The sequence below is a fragment of the Cynocephalus volans genome, chromosome 10 (genome assembly GCF_027409185.1).
Source record: "Cynocephalus volans isolate mCynVol1 chromosome 10, mCynVol1.pri, whole genome shotgun sequence".
NCBI lineage: Eukaryota > Metazoa > Chordata > Mammalia > Dermoptera > Cynocephalidae > Cynocephalus > Cynocephalus volans.
Window position 1 is genome coordinate 50,864,491 of NC_084469.1, and position 21,238 is coordinate 50,885,728.

At 41.8% G+C, this 21,238-nt stretch overlaps 1 protein-coding gene across 1 annotated transcript in view; it reads left to right on the top strand.

Moving 5' to 3' along the window:
- The first annotated feature begins 5,068 nt into the window (after window positions 1–5,068).
- The window catches only part of ZNF541 (zinc finger protein 541), a 29,640-nt gene continuing 13,470 nt past the window's right edge, over window positions 5,069–21,238 (top strand). The window contains exons 1-7 of the mRNA XM_063113174.1: window positions 5,069–5,375; window positions 8,860–9,103; window positions 10,915–12,775; window positions 14,516–14,574; window positions 14,848–15,007; window positions 15,295–15,453; window positions 16,552–16,876. Of these exons, the coding sequence (XP_062969244.1) occupies window positions 5,069–5,375; window positions 8,860–9,103; window positions 10,915–12,775; window positions 14,516–14,574; window positions 14,848–15,007; window positions 15,295–15,453; window positions 16,552–16,876 (3,115 nt within the window). The remainder of the gene's footprint in view (window positions 5,376–8,859; window positions 9,104–10,914; window positions 12,776–14,515; window positions 14,575–14,847; window positions 15,008–15,294; window positions 15,454–16,551; window positions 16,877–21,238) is intronic.

The following is a 21,238-nucleotide window of genomic DNA, read 5'->3' on the forward strand; positions in this document are numbered from 1 at the left end:
AATGCAGGCATTACGGGTGCACCTGTTCTATTACATATCAACATGAAAATTTAAGAAAAAGTAGAAACCATTGGCCTACAAATCTAGGCCCAAACTCTAGTTATTCCAGGATGCACTAGATTTGTTATCATTGAGTCATCAAACATTTATTAAATGTCTAGGTATGAGCAGAATTATTCATAATAGCCAACAAATGGAAACAACCCAAATGTCCATCAACAGGTGAATGGATAAAATTTGGTATATCCAGACAATGGAACATTATTCAGCCATAGAAAGAAAAGAAGTACTGACACATGCTACATCATGGATAAACCCTGAAAACACTATTCTTAGTGAAAGAAGCCAGATACAAAAGGCCATGTATTATTCCATTTGTATGAAATGGATGGCTCTCTCCATACTTTTTTGTTCATTTGCATGCCTTGTAATTTTTTTTTGCAAAACTGGACATTTTGAATATTATAATCTGGTAACTCTGGGAATCAGACACCCCCAAGCCCCCACCTCCCACAGCCCTCAGGGTTGGTTGTTGCTCCTTGTTGTGGGTTATAATTACTTGTTTAGTGGCTTTTCTGAACTGTTTTTAAGACTGTGTTCTTTGTCATGTGTGGTCAGTAAAGTCTGTTGTTAGTTTAGTGGTCAGCTAGTGACCTAACAGAGATTTCCTTAAAGGCCTGGAGCAAACACCAAACCAAAACAAAACAGCCTCTAAAACTCCCAGTCTTAGGGCTGGCCCTTGGCTCACTCGGGAGAGTGTGGTGCTGATAACACCAAGGCCACGGGTTCGGATCCTATATAGGGATGGCCGGTTTGCTCACTGGCTGAGCATGATGCTGACAATACCAAGTCAAAGGTTAAGTTCCCCTTCCTGGTTATCTTTTTTAAAAAAATAAAACTCCCATTCTTTGCAGCTGGGCTGTGTGTTGGGGTATGCCTTCAGCACTCAGCCAGGCAATTTACAACTCTGCTTTGCCTTCCCTTATTGCTTGCATATGAAGGTCAACCAGAGATGAGAGGTTAGGGTCTTCTTGGGTCTTTTCCAAACATGTGGACTTCTAAATTCCTAGGAATATGTGGGAGCTTTTTTTTTTTCTTTTTTTTTTTGGGAAGTAACTAAAGTTTATAGTTAACATTAGAGCTCACGCTTTGTATTATGTAGTTCTGTGGGTTTCAACTAGTGTATAATGTCATGTGCCCACCATTACAGTATCATACAAAATAGTTTCACCCCCCTAAAAATCCCCTGTGCTCCACCTATTCATCCTCCCACCTTCCCTGAACCATGGAAACCACTGGTCTTTTTACTGTCTCTATAGTTTTGTCTTTTCCAAAAAGGCATTTAGTTGAAATCATGCAATATAAATATATTGCCTTTTCATACTGGCTTCTTTCACATAGCAATATGCATTTAAGGTTCTTCCACATCTTCTTGTGGCTTGATAGCTTATTGTTTTTTTGTTGTTGTTGTTGCTAAATTAAATACTCCATTGTCTCAATGTACCACAGTTTGTTTATCCATTCACCTATTGAGGGACATCTTGGTTGCTTCCAGTTTGGGGCAGTTATGCATAAAGTCATAAACATTTGTGTGCAGGTTTTTGTGTGGACATAAGTTTTCAGCTCAGTGGGGTAGATACCTTAGAAGTACAATTGCAGGATCACATGGTAAGATTATATTTGGCTCTGTAAGAAACTGCCAGTGTGGAAGCTTCAGAGCCCTTATTCCTCAAAGCATCTAACTCCCCAGCTTTTCCTCCCTGGGTTTTGGGTGTCATTTGTTTGCCCCAATTAATATCCTTTGCCCCAGGCTGCAGCAGCTGGTTCCTTTGCCTTTAATGTTTTCAGCATATACCCTCTTTATATCCACTCTCCTTTCTGAGAGAGTTCCAAGTTACCCAAAATAAAGGTAAAATCTTTGTGTTAGGCCTTTGGGGAACCACTGACAGGTCGGCCAGCCAGCCATAGTTCTTTGAGAACAAGATCCTCTGTGTTCCCTCCAGCACCAATAACCCATACCAGAAATGTGGGCTACTATCTTTAAGACCACTGCTGAGCAGGGGAGTGGGGGATGGGGCCAGGGTAAACTAAAATGCCTTAAAGCTCTCCTATTGGTTTCAGTCACCTTGTTTTTGATGAGTTCCCTTGGTTGCTGTAAATCTCTCACTATTTTCCAGGACTTTTATCAAGTTGATTTTTTTCATTGTTTCTGTGGTAAGATGGGTGAGAAGTTTTTTAATTACTCATTCAATCTTTTTATTTCTCATGGGTCTATTCAGATATTCTATTTCTTCTTGAGTCAGTTTTGGTAATTTATATCTTTCTAGGAATTTGCCCATTTTTTATATGTTAACTAATTTATTGTATCTAATTTAGATAACTATTTAACTAGTTTATCTTAGTTATCTAATTTGTTAATTAATTATCTAAATACAATTGTTCATGGTATTCCTTTATAATCCATTTTATTTTTGTACGGTTATTAGCAATGTCTCCTCTTTAATTCCTAATTTTAGTAATTTGAGTCTTCTTTCTCTCTTTTTTTTTTCCTACAGTATTTTAAAGCAAATCCTTACCCCCTCATTTTTGGGGGATAAATTCTATTAGTTTAGATGTCACACACTTTATTTCTTTACTCTTGGTAGTTATGCTTAGGTTCTTTTAGCTTGCAGATTTATAGTATGAAGTTAATCATCATCTTTTTCTTTTTTCCAAATTATTCAAAACCTTTAGCAGTTTTTCAAACCAGGGTCTATGAGGTAAACTCTTAGGCCTTGTCTGTTAAAGTCTACAATGCTCCCTCCATCCCCCTTGAATACTAATTTGCATGCAGGTTGACTTATGTGTGCTGACTCTTACTTTTCCTTTGCCTTTTGATTATGTTTTCTAGCCTCATTTCTGTTGAGAAGTTTGCCATCATGCTAATTTCATTCCTTTGTAGACTGCTTATTCTTTCTGGCGGGTTTTAGGGTTTTCTCTTTGTCTTTAGTGTTCTGCAGTTTTACTACCGTATCAAGGAGTGAATTAATTTTTATTTATCCTGCTTTGGCCTTAAAATGCTTGGTCATTATGAACTATATCTTGGCTGGCTGGCTGGCTCAGTTGGAAGAGAGTGGTGCTGACAACACCAAGATCAAAGGTTTGGATCCCCATACCAGCCAGCCACCAAAAAAAAAATCTCAAGTCCTGGTTCTGCCCTGAGTTGCCCCTGCACCAGGAGGTAGGTGCTACTATTATCCCCACTTTCAGAGGAGAAAAATTGAGGCTCAGGTGAAGGTCACATGGATGTAATCATAATGAGATAATTATATTAAAAACAATTTGTTTATCATTAACCATATGTCTTCGTTTTTTTGTTTGTTTGTCCTGGTGGCTGGCCAGTACAGAGACTGGACCCTGGGCTTTGGTGTTATCAGCACTACACTCTAACAGACTAAGCTGACTGGCCAGTCCTAACCATATATCTTGAAGGGTCATATCTTTAAGACTGGATTCATGAGTTTCTGCTACTTTAGACATTCCTCCACCATTATCTTTAAGATACCACCTCTCCTACATTCTTTTCTCTTTCCTTTTGGGATCCTCATTGGATATGTTTGACTTTCACATCTGCTTCTCCATTCATAGTTTCTCAACTGCTTGTTCATATTTTCTGTTTCTGTATCTCTCTGTGCTGAATTCTGGGGAGATTTTCTCAGACCGCTCTGCCTTTTCTTTGTTTCTTTCTTTAGTGGACACTGTTTTATCTGTTGTTTAACGCATCCAGTGAGTTTTTAATTTCTAGAAGTTCCATTTGTTTCTTTTTTAAAATGTTTGTTCTTGTCCTGTAGTGACCTATTCTTCTCTTATGTTTGGTTTCGTCATCTCTCATTGTCATGTTTTTTTTTTTTTTCTAGTTTTTGGGGTGCTTCCCTAGGCTTGTCTGCATTTTTTTTTCATTTATTTAATTTTCCCGTGGATGATATAGCCCTTCAAAGGACCCAGTTCACCATTTCCTCTGAGTTCAAGGGCCTGTTTCCTTTTCCCATGTGTCTGTTATGACCCTAGGTTCCAGCCTCCAAGGTAGCATTCTTTAATAGAAATATAATATGTGGGCCGAGCCCGTGGCGCACTGGGGAGAGTGCAGCGCTGGGAGCGCGGCGACGCTCCTGCCCGCCGCCGGTTCGGATCCTATGTAGGAATGGCCGGTGCACTCACTGGCTGAGTGCCGGTCACGAAAAAGACAAAAAAAAAAAAAAAAAAAAAAAGAAATATAATATGAACCATATATACAATGTAAAATTTTCTAAAAGCCACATTAAAAAAATAAAAAGAATCAGATGAGGTTAATTTTAATAACATATTATATTTAATCTAGTATATCTAAAATACTGTCATTTCAACATTTAGTCTATATAAACACTTAATAAATTTAAATTTGGGGGTACTAAGTCTTTCAAATCCAGGTTGTGTTTTATACTCACAATATGTCTCAATTCAGGCCAGTCACATTTCAAGTGCTTCATAGCCACATGGGACTAGTGGCCACCATATAGGGCAACATAGCTCTAGGCCTTGTATCTGAGTTTGATTTTCCCCTGGGGCTGACCTGAGCTTGTATCTCTGGTTTTGAGTTTTCTCGTTGTTGCTGGCACTGGAGGTTTTACCTGCCTTTTGAGCTTGGTTATGCATTAAAAATTCTTTTGTCATATTTCTATGTATTTATAGCTGGAGAAAGAGGTGAGTTCAGTCCACCATGTTGCTGGAAATCTCTTAATTTATTCCTTACAACATTCTTATGATGGAAGTACTCTTGTCCCCAATTTACAGATGAGGAAACTGGGGCTCATGGAGCTTAAGTGACTTGCCCAAAGTCACATGGCTATTAAGTGGCAGAGAACAGACCCAAATACACGTCTGTTTGAATTCCAAGTCCATGCTCTACCCACTATGCTGTATCGCCACCTCATAATTTTGATTCCTCCTTGTTCATTTTCAGGAATTAGCTGCCGTCAAGGGCTCCCTATTCCTTATACGGCCTTACTCATCTGGAGAGTAGCTCTTGGCCAAGACCTGGCAGTGGAGAGCCATGGACCAGTACAGCCTTGGGGATGAGGGCGCCCTTCCATCAGAAATGCACCTCCCTTCATTTTCAGAGAGCCAAGGGCTCAACTGCAGCAACACCCTCAACCGGGATCTGGGTCCCAACACACGAGAACTGCTTTATGCTGGCCTGAGTGGTTTGGACCTAGACACCAGCCTCCCAGTGCCTGATGTGCCAAGTGAAGCACTGGAGGACAACTTAGACACCCTGTCCCTGTACTCAGGGAAGGACAGCGATTCCGTGAAGCTGCTGGAGGAGTATGCAGATCCAGAATCTCAGACTTCCTTACAAGGTGAGGCTGTGGGTAGAAGGGCCTGGTGGAATATTTAATAGTTCCTATGGCCAGCTAGGGATCTATTCACGGATTGGTTGAGAAAATTTTCCTCTTCTACAGGTGACTTAGGGAACAGTCACTTTTTTTCCTACTTGGAAACTGTTCCCCACTTCCTAGTAAAGGAAACAGAACACTAATCCTAGGGAATAATCTCAAGAAACTTACATGTTTGGGGATATCCGAATCTTTTGTATGGTGTGTGGGCAGACCTTAGCGTATATGGGAAACTTTCCTATCCATTACCACAACTCAGAGGCTCTTTTCACTTTTCCAGAATGAACTGGCATCCTGTTCATTCTGCTCCTTGGTTGTCTAACCTTCCTAGGCTTCAATGTCTTTATCTGCAAAGTTGGGGGACAATAATATCCCCTCTGTGTCCCCCCAGAGACACAGCAGTAAAAAGCAAAAGAAGAAACTATTTTAAAAGCACTTCACAGACCATAAAATACTGGACACATATTAGTGGTTATTATTTTGTTGTTGTTGTTTGCTTTTTTTTACCAATATTGTTATATTTAATTTTAGATAGGCCCTTGATTCAGTTCTAAGCCTTTCTCTTCAGCAGTGGAGGAACAAAGGGAGAACTAATGAAATAATTAAATAACTTTGTTAACTCTCCTTTTGGTTTGTCTTTAGGCTTCCCTAGAGGATAAGTTTGTTTTTTGCTTTTAACCCTCTTCCTGGGTTCTTGGATAAGTTGCTTAGATGGGTTGACTGAGTTAGAGTTCTTTGAGATTTGTAATCATAAGATGTGCATGGGAGGCCACATGTGAAATGGCCCAGCAAAGCAGATATTAATGTTAATTAGGATAAGCAGCTCAAGAAATGTTCTGAAGAACTTACAAAAATGGGAAACTTCTGAGAGCCCCCAATGCCACACAAGATGTAGTAGACAAGGTGTAAGTCTTCTCACTGTGTTGGAATGACAGCCAAGTATGAAATCGTAGAATCATGAGACATCCTATAAGATATCTGCAATGTTACAGGTACTGGGCCAGGCGTGGGAATACAATAATTAGAGTTCTCAACCTGAGCCACAGAAATTACCCGAAAAATGCTGGTAGTGCAAATATATGTGCATTTTCTGGAAAGACAAACTGTACCTTTCATCGGATTTTCATAGGGGTCTGTACCCCCCAAAATGTTACACATCATTAGTCTAGTTCAACCTTTTAAAATTTGTTTTAAACTCAATTTTTTTTTTACCTTATGGGAAAAAAGAAATCTACTAAACATTAAATTTCAACTCTCTAACTTAAATTCAGGTCCATATAAATGCATATGCTCACATTAATTTTCTAAATTAGAAAAGTAATACATGTTTATTTAAGAAAACTTAAAAAATTAAGAAAAGTAATAAGCAAGAAAAATCTCCACCCTGGCTCCCACATGTAAATTTTTAAACACATTGATGAAGTCACTCAAATATACATAGTCTTGTGAAGATAATATTAAGTATATAATTCTATTTGAAATTTTTAAGACTTAGTGTATTTGCTTTCATATATGAAGGTAGACCATACAATTGTTATTGTAATTAGCTGTTCCATTTTATTGTTAGACCGTGTTCTTGCTTGATAGATTGTTAAAGTGTTTCTGTGAACAACATTTTCCATGTTGAATTTTCTTTTGCGTTAGTTCTTTGAACATTTTTCTCAAAGTAGGTTTAACCAGACTGAGGCTATAAACAACTTTAGGGCTCCTACAAACTGCTTTCCAGGGAAGTCAAGTGGCTTCCCAGGCCAGTGGCTCTGCCTGTCTCTCAGCGTCCTGGCCAATGTTTTAAAACATTTTGTCTTCTAGTTTAATAGTTGCTTTAATTAGCATTCTAAAGTAACTTGTCAAGGCTTAGGACTTTTCCCTGAGGAAGTCCAGTTTTTCTTCATTTAAACCGTTGGAATTATTCAACTATTCATCACAGTAATTTCTCATATGAAGAAGATGAAGGCCAGGCAAGTTAAGCGACAGATGGCCCAAGGTCATAGGCAGAATTGGGATGAGCGTCGAGGCCTTGAGACCCCCAGTCCAGTTTCCCTTATGCTGTGTCTGTTACACTGCATCTGGCTAGCAACAGAATTAGCATTTTTGGATCCTTTAGTGCAAGCCCCTCCCTCTCCGGATGCCCTAGCCTGTTAGATTCTTGGATCTTGTCTTTGGAGCATCGTAGATAAATGGTTATTTCTAAACTTGCCTTCTGATAAAGCAGTCTCATCCATCTTACAGACCAATCTAAGGGGTAGACAAATCTTCCATTATTCATTCATCAAACATACCTTTATTGAGTGCCTATTAGTGCCAGAATGGGAATTCCAGGAGCTGGGAACACAGCAGTATCCATGACCCTTAGGTTTCTAGAGGGCTAAAGCCAGCTTCCCTTTAATCTCCATTCACGAAATGTTGCTTTCTTTGTTGGAGCATGACAGAAGCAATCTCTTCTCCCCTCCACAGATGTTTGGAGCTGGCCCTTCAGATATTTCAAGACATCTCCCCTTTCCCACCTGAATACTCCATTTCTTCAGCTGCTCCTTGGGTGATGTGACTTGTAAAACTACCTTGTATCATTTTACCCAAGGGATACAAAGAACATAGAAAATTCAGATATGCAAAAAGAGGAAAATAAACCAGCCATAATCCTACCAGTCAATCCCATTTTCTCAGGCTGTTTTCTATTCTTTTTTTTGGTGGCTGGCTGGTACAGGGATCCAAACGCTTGAACTTGGTGTTACAAGGCTGCACTCTAACCAATTGATCTATTCAAATTTGTTTTTCTTTTTTAACAACTAGGGTAATTCTGTTTTGCAGTAGGCTGCATTTTTCTTAGTAATATGGCATGGATATCCTTTCATGTCATCAGATGTTTTTCTACAGTTTCATTGTAAATATTTATGTCATAGACCATTTAAACCATAGTGCAGTCACCTATATGCCCCCTTGTCAGGTATTAGGTTATTTCTAACATTTCACCAGGAAAAGCAGTATTACAGCTAACTCCCTTACAACTAGGTCCTTGTACAAAGCTACATTTATTTTAACAACCCCAGAATAGAATTGGCTGGGTGATGCCAGGATTTTATACTTTTTCAAGGTTTTGGATAATACTGGCCTGCCCTTCTGAGAGTACCAGGTATGATGTAGTCATAAAGTCCTGTCCATCTTGATCACACTGTCCTAGAAGTGCTTCAACCTGCCACCATCCCTCCATGTGTGGCATCAAGACTGGGTACTGTCCCACAGGTATGACCTGACCAGGGTCTTTGCTCCCCGTTGCCTACTCCTGCACCTTGTTTTCTTTCCATGTAAAGCTGCTGAGGTTGGAGTGAGAGTTCTTGGCTGACACTTTCAAAGCCACTGTGGTTCTAAGAGTTGTAGCGTGCTTTAGTGTGCATGTGTACTCTTTGATTTCCCCAGTTGTATATAACCTGTGTTTTCTCCCTCTGTTTAGACCTGGGGCTAGGCATGCTTAAGGTGCCTAAAGAGGCTGACGAAGGAGGCAGGGCCACCTCGGGGAGTGTGAGGAAAGGAAAGCGGCAGCACAGTTCCCCTCAAAACCCACTTCTGGACTGCAGCCTGTGTGGGAAGGTGTTCAGCAGCGCCAGTTCTCTTAGCAAGCACTACCTGACGCACAGCCAGGAAAGAAAACACGTTTGCAAGATCTGCAGCAAGGCCTTTAAGCGTCAGGACCACCTGTATGTAGGAGTCTGGTCAAGAAAATGTCTGTTCCGGGGGCTGGTGGGAGTGATTGTGTTCCTGGGTCTTCTTCCGACCCTTCCAGATCAACCTATCCCATTCTCTGTTGGGTTTTCCTACCTCCTTATTCCCCAAATGTGTATAATCCATGCTCAGATGCAGACTCCGTTCTTCTCACACTGCCAGTGTTTGGGGGTAGGTTTTGGCAGGTTTGACACTGCCCTGGATGGGTTGCTCTTCCAAGCCCCCAAATTCACACCAGTGAGGAAATCACTGCTTTGATTTGCAGACGGGACCCTTTTGGTCTAAAAACATGAAATGGCTCACTCCCAAGGCAATTGCATCATGGAGGGAGCTTGGCTAACTTTATAGAGAAATGTTCTGTGTCCCTGGTAGGTGTCTGAGGAGAACGGGTCTGTGTCCTATGAGAATATGTGTTGGGATAACTCAGGGGCACAGAAGATTCTGAGGTGCTGTTTCTAGAACATGGCAATAGAGCATTAACCCTTGATTTTCTTTTTTAACTTCTTTTTTAACTCAATTTTTATATTATTTTTTTTACTGGCAGGATCAACCAGGTAAACTCTAGATTTTTTTTTTAAACACTCTTGATTTCAAAAAGAAAGCCCAATTTAAGAGTTACGAGCAAAATTCCCTTTGTGTTTAATGTCTTAAAAATGATAAGCTTTTCTTGCCTGTGAGACTGTTTTCAAACCAAGAGATTTGCAAGTGGAGATGACAATCCCTTGCATTTTTATAGGCTCTTCACTTTCACAGAGGGCTTTGATTAATCCATATTTCATTTTACCCTCTTGCCCACCCCTACCCCAGGGAAGGGAAGTTATTTGCTTACGTCACAAATTGGTAACAGTTGGGGCTAGAACAGAAGTCTCCTGGTTTCTTCTCTGCTGTTTTGTTCAGATTGAAGCCAAGGGTTAACTTTTGCAGAAAGGCTTTATTATTTTATTGGATATACCTCATGTGCCACATTTACTAGGACTGTCCAGAGCAGTACTGTTGGGAACCCAGAGGGTGATTGACTCATTTGTTTATATTTATAATGTATTAATGTAGACTTAGGTAGAATGTATATTTATCTGAATTTATGTTTGCAGAAATTATGGACACACTTGGCTGTTTGGCTCTCGAAGGGTTGTACTGATTGGGCATCTGTAAATTGTCTTTTTTTGATGTGTGGGGTTCCAGGTAGCTGTCTCCTTAGAGGAAACATACGATAAGGCATAGACTCCTTTGTTAAAGGAAGGATAATCCCAAATCAGCATCACCTCAAGTGTATTCTGAAGAACTCTGGTTCTCAGGGATGCTAATGGGGCTATCTGAAAAAAAAATGAATCTTTGGGCAAATAAGTTTGAGATACACCAAAAGTTAAACAGCTTTCTCTCTTTCTCTCTCTCTATGTAGCTTTTAAATTTGCTTCTGTGCATTGTGAACCTCTAAGGAGTGAACAGTGTTTTTTCAAAATTTATTTGTCAGCTGTGCCCAAGTCCTCAGGGAACAACTATGGAGGACTGGTATTCCTTGAGAACCCACTTTAGGGAAGTCTGATCTGGCTTCAGTGGATTTTATTTTTTCAGATAAGGGGTTTGCTTAAAGGTAAGGGAGAGGAGTACCCCTTCCAGATTGCTTTGACAGAATCAGGGTTTTCGTGGTAGTCTTTCCTTGTCAGGGCTGAGTGTGGTTTCTGAATGGTGGTGTGGATGTACTGCTGACCCTGGGGCCACTGGGGTCCTGTAATGGAAGACCTGATCTGAGGTGCCTGTTGACATCCCTTCTTGTGTCTGGCTCCAGGACCGGGCACATGCTCACCCACCAGAAGACCAAGCCCTTCGTGTGCATTGAGCAGGGCTGCAGCAAGAGCTACTGCGACTATCGTTCTCTGCGCAGGCACTATGAGGTCCAGCACGGCCTGTGCATCCTGAAGGAAGCCCCCCTGGAAGAGGAAGCCTGTGGGGACTCGCCCCACACTCATGAGACAGCCAGCCAGCCGCCTCCCAGTGGCCTACGGTCCCTGGTCCCCCCGGAAACCAGGTCCCCTGGCTCCCTCTTGCCCAACCGAGACCTCCTGCGCTGTATTGTGAGCAGCATTGTTCACCAGAAGATTCCTTCTCCCGGCCCAGCCACAGTGGGGCCTTCAGATGGTGAAGGGAGGAATACGGCCTGTCCCTGTACCTCCTCATCGGAATCTTCCTCCTGCACTCCAGCCGGCACCCCAGCAGCGCCAGGAACACTGGTCTCTGAGGTTCCTGAAGACCTTTGTCCCCCACGGAAGGAGCCAGCCGTTGACATGTTCACAGCTGTCCATTCAAGGGTGGCCGAGAATGGTGCCCCTGACCCACTGGAGTCTGAGTCCCCACTGCTGCATCTCCCATCTTCCCTGGAGGGTTGGCCTGAGGATGGCCCCCTGCCTGCCTGCCTGCCTCTCTTCCAAGGCCAGCCAGTTCCTGCCAATTCCCAGCCATCAGGCCACAACTTCCAGTGGCTCCGCAACCTGCCTGGCTGCCCCAAGAACAAAGGCAGCAATGTGTTCGTGGTCCACAAGCCCTCTGCGATGCCATCCTGGGAAGGCTCAGAGTCTGTCTCACGGTCCAGCAGTGCCTCCCCCTCGGGGGAGGCCTCGTCTAGCTTGGACACCATCCTGGAGGATGTGCTGCCGTTTCCTCCCTCACGTCTGAAGGCACCTGGGGAGGCCTCTAGCGACCCCAAGTATGCCAGAGGGGAAGATGACATCTGGGTGTCCAAGAATAGCAAGTTTGACTGTGACTCCTTCTCATGGCAGAACTCTGGGGAGCCCAGCCTCCAGGATGTCCAGAAACCCAGCGGGCTCTCGTCGGATGCCATGCCACTCTTTCGGCAGCTGTTCCTGAAGTCGCAGGAGTCTCTGGTGAGCCATGAGCAGATGCAAGTGTTCCAGATGATCACAAAGTCCCAGCGGATCTTCTCCCATGCCCAGGAGGCAGCAGCCTCCTCCCAGCTCCCCGTACCCGAAGGCAAGCAGGCTGCCCTGAAGCCACTGCAGGGGCCATGGCCGCAGCAGCCCCTGCCTCTGGCACCTGCTGTTGACTCTCACCATGCTGGCGCAGGAAACCTGCAGCCAGAGGGATCTGCAGCCCACAGGAGGAAAGCCACTCCTGTGGTTCCCAGAGAGGCCTCCCCTGGCAGCATGAGACGAGACTCGAAGGGAGTACTGAAAGTGACCGCAGCTCAGCCAGCCCTCACAACGCCGGCCCTGGACGCTTCCGAGAATCCAGACATCTCTTCTCTGGCCAAACAGTTGCGATCCTCAAAAGGGACCTTGGACCTGGGAGACATCTTTCCCCCCATGGGCCCATGGCCGACCCAGTTAGGTGGGGATGTTCCCCCTAGAGCCCAGCTGCCTGGAAAGCAGGGCCAGGCTGAGAATGGCACAGCTTCAGGGCCCACGAAGGGTGAAAAGGCCCCAGCCTCCTCCCGGGGTGGAGGTTACAGACTCTTCTCAGGCAATGCCAGGGCCCAGCGCTTCTCAGGCTTCCGGAAGGAGAAGGTAAAGATGGATATGTGTTGTACGGCTTCTCCGAGCCAGGTAGCCATGGCCTCCTTCTCCTCAGCTGGGCTTCCCTCGGATCCTCCACGGGACTTGAAGTCCAAGCTGACAATATTCAACAGAATCCAGGTACCTGAGCCCTCTTTCATGTGGCCTGACCATAGTGAGGCAAGAGTTGCATTTGGTATTTGTTTTAACATTTGTTAGTTGTCCAGGCTTTTTATTTCATCTCAGTGAATACTTAGATATGATTGTAGAGAGAAAGGAATAAATTAAGGTGCAGAGAGATTTTGTTTTCCCCCAACAAAAAGAAAGAAAAAAAGATCAGAATGAGGATGTTAAAGAATCGTTCAAAACTTTTTGTGTTGTTTTGTGATTTCACTAAATTTTTTTTGCTTGCTTTCTTTTGCCCCTTCTTTCCTTTTGGATTTGTCTTCTTAAATTCTTCAGAGGATATAAAGGTAGAAACCCTCCCTCCCTTAAATATTCCTGCATGAAATGGCTATATATTTTCTGCTTCTGAGTCATGTTTTCCACAAGTACAAGTGTGCACCTGCTATGTGCCCCATGCTGTTCAGCACATTTATGAGCATTAGCTTAGTTCCTTCGTACTTCATGCCCATGTGATCCTGGTCTGAAGAGGTGAACCACTTTTCTGAGTGACTCCAGGTCCAGCATTCTTCCCATCATACCACAGCTACCTCTTTTTTTTTTTTTTTTAACAGCTGTATTACTCAAATACCATAAAATTCACCATTTTAAAGTGTACAATTTGTTAGTTTTTAATATATTCACAAGATTGTGCAACATCACCACTATTTGCCAGAATAATTTTATCACCCCACAGTGAAAGCCCACATCGCTTAGTTGTAATCTCTCCATCCCTCTAGCCCTGACAACAGCAAATTTATTTTCTGTCTCTGTGGATTTGCCTATTCTGGATATTTCATATCAATGGAATCATACAATATGTGACCTTTAGTGTCTCGTTCTTTCACTCAGCATTATGTTTTCAAGGTTTATCCATGTTGTAGCACATATCAGTTCTTCATTCCTTTTTACGGCTGAGTGATATTCCACTGAATGGACAGACTACATTTTATGTGTCTATTAATCAGTTGATGGACATTTGGGTTGTTTCTGCTTTTTGGCTGTTGTCAATAGTGCTGATATAAACATTCACTCGTGCAAGTTTTTGTGTGGTCTTGGGTATTTAGGAGTGAAATTGCCAGGTGATGCGGCAACTCTACATTTAACATTTAAGGAACTGCCAGACTGTTTTACAAAGCAGCTGCACCATTTTTAATCCCACCCACAATATATGAGATCTCCAGTTTCTCCACATCCTCACCAACACTTTTTATTTCCTGTTTTTTTAAATTATAATCATCCTAGTAGGTGTAAAGTGGTATCTCATTTGATTCACAGTTCCCTGATGGCTAATGTTGAGCATCTTTTCATGTGCCTACTGGCCATTTGTATATCTTCTTAGAAGTGTCTATTCAGATCCTTTGCCTGTTTTTAAAATTGTTCCTATCTTTTTTTTATTAGGTTGTAAGAGTTTGTTACATATTCTGGATGCAATCCTCTTATTGTATACATAATTTGCACATATTTTCTCCCACTTTATGGGCTGTCTTTTCATTTTAGTTCTGGTATCATTTGCAACACAAAAGTTTTAAATTCTGATGAAGTCCAATTTGCCTGTTTTGTCTTTTGTTTTCATTTGGTGCCATATCTAAAAAACCATTGCCTAATCCCAGGTCACAAAGATTTACTCCAATGTTACTTCCAATGTTGTCTTATAGTTTTAGTTTTTCCATACCCTTCATTTCTGATGCATTGGCTCAGATATATTTTCATCTTTAGGGTGGAAACATCTACAGGCTCCCCCATCCAATGAAGGAAGAGAACGTGTCAGGTGGATGGTAAGTTAAGAAGCCCTTCCAGCCCTGCCTGGGAAGCTCACCCCCGCAGGAGTCCTCTGTGGCTTGCAAGTGCTGGTCCTAGGTGAGTGAGCTGGATGTTTTCAGTCCTGAAGAGGATGCTTCAGCCCATGAAGAATTTGGGTACAGCCTTCATTTTGTAGGGTTTGTCAAGAGCTGTGAATAGAATGGAGTTCAAAACAAAAAAGAAAAAATTGGTGATGAGGAACGGAGTCCCATTCTCCCATTCTTCCCTCCTGCCATGTCTGCCCACAGTAATCAGCAAAATGGGGGTCCTGCAGACTGGACAGAGCCGAGGAGCACTTACATCTGTAAGAATTGCAGCCAGATGTTTTATACTGAGAAAGGGCTGAGCAGCCACATGTGTTTTCACAGTGACCAGTGGCCGTCACCTCGAGGGAAGCAGGAGCACCAGGTAAAGGAGAGCAAGCAGTAACTTACATGGTTACAGGGTTTCTGGTGGCTTTAGGAGGGTGTACAACTGGGTGTCACTGATCTCAGGCCATCATGGGGGGAACATGTGCAGGGGTCAGAGTTGTGCTGCTCTCTAGGGGCAGGCGGTTGCTTTAGGTCAGCAGCAGCTCCTCAGCTGGGTCCTTGCTCCCAGCCTCACTGCCAGAAAGTTTGTGACAGCTTTTCTGGCTGTCCTCTTCTGTCTTCCACCTACTGTTTCTCTTAAAGAGCTGTCTCTTCTCTGTTTAGGTGTTTGGCATGGAGTTCTGCAAGCCACCAAGACAGGGGGACGGACAGAGTCCACCAGGAGCCAAGAAGCCCTTGGACAACATGGCTACAGCCCATTCAGTGATCCCAGTGTCAGTCCCTGTGGCTCCAGCAAATCGATCCCTGTGGAGCACAGCCAGGGTGGGTGCTTATCAGTCTGCTTCCTTCCTGCTGCTTTTCCCACCTATTGGTGGAAGCTGTGGGAAAAACCCAAAACAGACACCACAGAATATCCTGAGTCTAGAAGACTTGGTTTGCACATTCAATTTAGTCATTCAGCATTCACTGAGCACTTCTGTGCTGGGCCCTGTGCTGGGCAGTGCCAGGGACACAGCAGTGACCACGCTAGCCCAGGCCCTGCCCCTCGGGGCTCCCAGTCCAATGGAAGAGACAGACCTGTCCCCAGGCAGTGATGACCCAAAGTGGACAGGGCTGGGGGATGGGAGCAGAGGGAGCTGGGGGACTTCAAGGGGGATCCTGACCCAACCTGAGGAGGTCAGGGAGGACTTCCTGGAGGAGGGGTTGTCAGAGCTGAGACCTGGAGGATGACGAGGAGTAAGTCTGGCAGAGAGGAGGGGAGATTTCATGGAGGTGAGAGAGCATTATCAGTTGGAGCGATAAGTCTAATGGGGCTCATCTCTTCAGCCTGTACTGGAGGACCCCACCTCAAGAAACTCATGCTGGACTCAGGGACAGGGTACATGGACCTGAAGATCCCCTCAGTCAGTGATTGGGTCCCATTATTTGTCTCACAGGAGCCATTGTCATTTGAGTGGGACAGTTTTTTTGCTTGTTTTTGTTTTTGGCAGCTGGCCAGCATGGGGATCCGAACCCTTGACCTTGAAGGGAAAGTTTTTCATTTTGCCACGCTCACATTATATCTCTGGCTCCCACTCTTTAAGTGCCAGTCATTTTAACAATTGAATCTGTTCCTCACACACTTCAGAAAACCTCTGAGTCAGGGGTTCTCCTGGGGGCAATGAGTACCTGAAAAGGCTCTAGCCTTGGAACATCCCCAGGCTCAGTGTCTCAGGTCTGGCTCAGGCATGTTGGCCCGGATGGTGCTGCAGAAGTCCCTGCCTGGCCTCCTTTGCTGAGGGCTACAGGTGGGTGTGCATGTCATATTTTCCTCCATATCCATGGCCAGTCCCCTTTTCCCACTTTTGTGCCATCCTGAAGACTGAGTGGGCAGTAGAGGGCCTCAGGTGACCACCTGTGGTTCTGAACTCTCCTCTCCAGGGACAAGAGAAAGACAGGGAAGAGAGAGACAGCAAGGAGAGCAGCCAACGAAGAAAGCGGAAAAAGCGCACCCAACCCAAGGCATTATTCGTCTCTCCTCCATCCTCCACATTTGGGGAGCCAAGCCCCGGAGGATGCCACCAGAGCTGCCTGAGGTCTCCAGTGTTCCTGGTGGACTGCCTCCTGAAGGGCTTATTCCAGTGTTCCCCCTACACACCACCTCCGATGCTCAGCCCCATCCGAGAGGGCTCTGGGCTGTACTTCAACACTCTCTGTTCCATGTCTGCACAGGCTGGTCCTGACCAGCTCATTGGCTCCGTCTTTGGTGAGTAAGGCTGGAGTGCACACTCTGATAGATCCCATGGCAGCTCTCCTGTGGACCACAGCCACTCTCCCTTGTAGCATTCGGTCCAGTGATTCTCTCCAGCTTTTGAGTGTGCCTGGTCTGAGGGTCCTATTCTTTCCATACGTATCCCAGCACTGTTCTGGGGCCAGCACCCTTCTAGGTGCTTAGATTTTATAGTTGGAAAGAAAACAAGGGCCATTTTGCCTGACCAACCTTCTGCCTGCCCTTCTGTATAATTTTCTTAACAGCTTTATTGAGATATAACTTACATATCATACTGTAAATCACCCATTTAAAGTGTGCAGTGTTTTGGGGGCATATTCACAAGGTTGTGTACCCTTCCTACAATCTAATTTTAGAGCATTTTCATCATCCCCAGAAGAAGCCTGTACCCATTAGTAGTCATACCCCCTCATATCCCCATAGTCCCATATACCCCACCCCCACACCCCTCGTCCCAGACAACCACTTGTTTACTTTCTATCTATTGATTTGTCTATTCTGAATACTTCCTGTAATTGGAATCATATAATATGTGACCTTTTATGTCTAGTTTACTTTATTTAGTATTATGTTTTCAGGATTTAACCCTGTCTTAGCAAGTATTAGTGCATTTCTTTTTATGGCTGAATAATATTCAATTGTATTGGTAACCACATTGTGTTTATCCATTCATCAGGTGATGGACACTTGGATTGTTTCTACTTTTTGGCTATTATGAATATGCTGCTATGAACATTCATGTACAGGTTTTTGTGTGGGTGCATGTTCTCATTTCTCTTGGGTACATACACAGGAGTAGAATGCTGGGTCATATGGTAACTCTGTGTTTAACCATTTAAGGAACTGCCAGACTATTTTCCAAAATGGCTACGCTTAAATTCCCACCAGCAGTATATGAGAATTCTAATTTCTCCACATCCTTGCTAAAACTTTTTATTGTCTGCCTTTTTTACTATAACCATCCTTGTAGATGTAAAGTATCTCATTGTGGTTTTGATTTGCATTTCCCTTATGGCCAGGGATGTTGAGCAACTTTCTATGTGCTTATTGGCTATTTGTACTCATATATCATCTTAAGGGAAATAAATCTATTCAGATCTTTTGCCTATTTTTTAACTAAGTTACTATCTTTTTCTTATTGAGTTTCAGGAGTCCTTATACTACATGTATTGTGGATGTAAGCCCCTTATCAGATATGTGATTTTCAAATATTCTCTCCCATTTTGTGGGCAGTCTTTTCATTTTATGTATGGTATTGTCTGCAGGACAAAAGTTTTTAATTTTTGATGAAGTCCAGTTTATTTTTTCTTTTGTTACTGTGTGTTTGGTGTTATATGTAAGGTTTTGCTTGACCCAGGATTATAAAGGGTTACTTCTGTGTTTTCTTCTATGACTTTTCTAATTTTGAATCTTACATGCAGGTTTTTAATCAACTTTAAGTTAACTTTTGTATATTGTGTGAGGTAGGGGTCCAAATTCATTCTTTTGCATGTGAATATCCAGTTGTTCCAGCACCATTTGTTGAAAAGACTATTCCCATTGAATTGTCTTGGCACCCTTGTTGAAAATCAATTGACCATAAATGTGTAGGTTTATTTCCAGACTTTAAATTCTATTTGGTTGATCTGTATGTTTATTGTTATGCCAGTACCATGCTGTTTTGACTACTGTAGCTTTGTGGTAAGTTTTGAAGTAGGGAAATGTGAGTTCTACAACTTAGTTCTTTTTCAAGATTGTTTTAGCTATTCTGGGTCTCTTCCACTTCCATAGAATTTTAGGTTCAGCAGGAATTTTGATAGCTATTGTGTTGAATCTGTAGATCAATTTGGCGTGTATTGCCATTCTAACAATTTTATTCATAAACATGAGATGTCTGTCTGTCTATTTAGATCTTGTTTAATTTCTTTCAGTAATGTTTTAATGAATGTTCAGTGTATGAATCTTAAACTTCTTTTGTTATAGTTATACCTTATTCTTTTTTATTCTATTGTAAATGGAATTACTCTCTTAATTTCATTTTTAGAATGTTCATTGCTGGTGTGTAAAAGTGTAATTGATTTCCTTATATTGATCTTGTATCCTGTGACCTTGCTGAACTCATTTAGTAGTTCTAATAGTATTTTTATAGATTCCTTAGGATTTTCTGTACACCAGGTCATGTCAACAGCAAATAGAGACAGCCTTACTTCTTTTTTTTTTTCCAATTATGGATGCCTTCTATTTCTTTTTCTTGACTGATTGCCCTGGGTACAACATCCAGTACAATGTTGACAAAAAGTGGCACAAGGAAACGTCCCTGTCTTGTTTCTGTTTTTAGGAGAAAAGCATTCACTCCTTTACCATTAAGTTTGATGTTACCTGTATGTTTTTGCAGCTGCCTTTATCAGGTTGAGGAAGTTCCCTTGTATTCTTAGTTTGTTGAATGTTTTCATCATGAAAGGATGTTGGATTTTTGCCAAGTGCTTTTTTTTGCATCTATTGAGATGCTCATATACTTTCTGTCGTTTGTTCAGTTGATATGGTGTATTATATTAATTGATTTTTGACATTAAACCAACATTGTATCCTGGGATAAGTCCCACTTGGTCTTGGGGTATTATCCTTTTTTACATCCTTTTACATGTTGCTGGATTTGATATGCTAGTATTTTGTTGAGATTTGCATTTGTATTCATAAGGGATGTTGGTCTCTAGTTTTCTGGTGTTGTCTTTGGTTTTGGCCTCAGGGTAGTACTGGCCTCATAGAATAAGTTGGGAAGGGTTCTTTCCTTTTCCATTTTGTAAAGGATTGGATTAATTCTTTGACCGGTAGAGCTCACCAGTGAAGCTGTCTGGCCTGGGATTTGTTTGTGTAGGTTTTTAAAAATTACTTAGTATCTTTACTTTGTATAGTTCTATTCAGTTTTTCTATTTGTTCTTGAGTTAGTTTTGGTAGTTTGTGGCTTTCTAGGAATTTCTTCACTTTATCAGAGTTACCTAATTTGTTAGCATACAGTCCTTTCATTTCTTTCTTTTTTCTTTCTTTTTTTTTTTTTTTTTTTTTTGTGGCTGGCTGGTACTGGGATCTGAACTCCTTTCATTTCCAATTTTAGTAATTTGAGACTCCTCTCTCTCTACTGATGCTTTATCAGTTTTGTTGATCTTTAAAAAATTTTTTGGTTTCATTGATTTTCTCTATTTTTATTCTCTATTTCATTTATTTCTTCTTTCCTTTTCATTATAGACTTTCTTCTGCTTGCTTTGAGCTTAGTTTGCTTTTTGCTCTTCTTTTCTAGTTTCCTAAGATGAAAGTTTAGTTTATTGATTTGACTTTTTTTAAATATAGATGTTTACAGCGTAAATTTCCCTCAGCAACTGCTTTAGCTACATTTTAAGAGTTTTAGTATGTTGTGTTTTTGCTTTCATTCCTCTCAAAAGTATTTTCTAATTTCTCTTGTGATTTCTTCTTTGATGTATTAATTAGAGTGAATTTTCGCATATTTGTGAAAATATGTGGAATTTTCACATATTTGTGAATTTTCTAAATTGCTTCCTTTTATTGATTTCTAATTAAATTTAGTTGTGGTTAGAAAATATATTTTGTATGAATTCAATCCTCTTAAATTTATTAGGCATATTTTATGAGCTAGGGTGTGTTCTGTCCTGGAGAATGTTTCATGTGCACCTGGGAAAAATGTGTATTCTAATGAGGTTGGCTAGAATGCTCTATAGATGTCTGCTATGTTTACTTGCTTTATAGAGTTGTTCACATTTTGCATTTCCTTGTTCTTCTCCCTAGTTGTCCTATTAATTATTGAAAGTATTGAAATCTCCAACTATTATTTTTGAAATTTTAATTTTATACTTCAGTGCTTGTCAGATTCTGCTTCATGTATTTCTGGGCTCTGTTTATAGGTTGCATATATGTTGATAATTACCATGTCTTCCTGTGATAGCTTGAAATTTTATCATTATGAAATGTCCCTCTTGATCTCTAGTAATGTTTTTTGTTTTAAAGTCTAATTTATCTGACATTAGTATAGCCATTTCATCTGTTTTATGGTTGTTAACATGGGATATATTTTTCCTTTTACTTTCAGCCTGTTTGTGTCTTTGGCAATATGGTGTATCTCCTATTGACAGCAATAGTTGGATCATGTGTTTTTAATCCAGTCTGACAAACTCTGCCATTTGATTGGATTGTTTAACCAATTCACATTTAATGTTATCATTAATATGGTTAGATTTACTTCTGCCATTTTGTTTTTTATTTTCTATATGTCACATGTCTTTTTTCCCTTCTGTTCCTCCTTTCCTGCTTTTTTTTTGCATTAAGTGAATATTTTCTAGTGTAACATTT